The sequence below is a fragment of the Lipotes vexillifer genome, unplaced genomic scaffold, assembly GCF_000442215.2.
Source record: "Lipotes vexillifer unplaced genomic scaffold, Lipotes_vexillifer_v1.1 scaffold279, whole genome shotgun sequence".
NCBI lineage: Eukaryota > Metazoa > Chordata > Mammalia > Artiodactyla > Lipotidae > Lipotes > Lipotes vexillifer.
The window spans coordinates 1095831-1097414 of record NW_006780759.1 but is presented as its reverse complement, the minus strand read 5'-3'; the positions used below and the strand labels follow the sequence as shown (position 1 = coordinate 1097414).

The 1584-nt window shown below is 51.5% G+C and overlaps 1 protein-coding gene across 1 annotated transcript in view; it reads left to right on the top strand.

Annotated features, from left to right (window-relative positions):
• Positions 1–824: 824 nt before the first annotated feature.
• SMS (spermine synthase) overlaps positions 825–1584 on the top strand; it is a 37485-nt gene continuing 36725 nt past the window's right edge. Inside the window, exon 1 of the mRNA XM_007454161.1 lies at positions 825–834. Coding sequence (XP_007454223.1) covers positions 825–834 — 10 coding nt within the window. The remainder of the gene's footprint in view (positions 835–1584) is intronic.

Sequence of the window (1584 nt, the reverse complement as noted above, 5' to 3'; positions counted from 1 at the left end):
CTGAGCTGGGGGGGTAAGCCCACAGTATAGAAATAAGGGAGCACTAAACTGGATCTCTTTTGTCATCTGTTTTCCTTCAGTTTGAAACCTGGCTGGAGGGCCTCCATTAGCCCACTCAGTGCCTTTCTGCTAATTGTGCCAGTTAGAAAAAGGGGATGGTTGCCACACTGGGCTTGGCCAGCAGTCAAGGGCTTTGCGTGTATCAGACAAAGACACCCCCTTTTCCTGCACAGGGGACAGAGTTTGCTCCAGCTCAGCCCCAGGGCCCTCAGTCGGTGCACAGCCTGGCCAGTGATCCGCAGGGTGACCCTGCCTGCACAGCCCTCTTCACCAGTATGGGGAGTTTGTGTCCTGTTTTGTGATGTGCCAGCTGAACCTGGCCTTGAGGCCGTTTACCGGGAGTGATGATTTGTTTTATACACTTTCAAAACAGAAAACATCTGTTCTGGCCAGGGAGGGATTGAATAATTGCATAGTGGCTTTCCTAGTCACAATTCAAGTACTGCTGGGCGCACTTGTCTCCACCGCCCCGCTGCTCAGTCACTTCCACGGTGGCCTGACCCCACCAGGCTTCGTTGACAAACACAAATGGAACGAGGTCAGTTCTTTGTATCAAGTTTGAAATTGAAATTTTTTTCAGGGGCTGAATTCAGTCTTAAAACCACAGTTCTGGGGGATATAATTCAGGCCTCCCCGTTTTAATTTCCTGAAACCAGTTCCAGAATAGCAAAGCCAGCTAGATTAGTCTTTGCCAAATGAGTTTCCCAAAGGCACAGTTTTGCTGGGAACGAGGGAGACTCGAATGAGACAGGAGGCCACTGCTCATGCTGGGCGGTGCTTGTGCTCGGGTGGGGCCATGGTGTGGCCGCTGCTCCAGTGGTCCCTTCCCGATGCGGGGCTTTTTCCTGAAGGGGCCTCAGTTCATTTTGGCCGGGCACAGGGCGTGGCTCTTCCACTCTGCCCAGGTCCCCGCGGCCTGCTGGGTGCTCACTGCCTTCTGAAAGGAGGAGCCCCCTCCTTTGTGGGTGAACCGCTGTTGGTATTTTTATGGGGGTTTGCAGTCCCTTCGCTCTGCTCACTTCTCTCACACTTGCTGGTACCCCACCAGGTCTCTGGGCCAGGGCTGCTTGTCTCTACCCACTCCTGGTGTGCTGTTTGGGGATGCAGTCTGTCATTTAGTTTTGTTCTAAATGTTGTCTGTGAGGTTTGGTTGTGCTATCCTAATTGCTCTGTGTTTGGAGATTGAGAAGATTAAAAAAATCACTCCTTCACTGCCATTTTTGCTACTCCATTTGCTTTTGTTTGTTAAGCAGAGTTAAAATAGGACTTTTGGTGGGTATATTAGTCGCCCAGGGCTGTTGTAACAAATACAAACTGGGTGACTTAAAACTACAGAAACGCGTTCTCTCCCAGTTTTGGAGGCTAGAGTCTGAAGTATCATCAGGGCCACACTCACTCCCTCTAAGGGCTCTAGGGGAGAGTCCTTGCCTCTTCCAGCTTCTGGTGGCTCCACGTGTTCTAGGCTTGTGGCCATTATCATGCCAGTCTCTACCTTTGTCTTCCCCTCCCCTCCCCTTCCCCTCC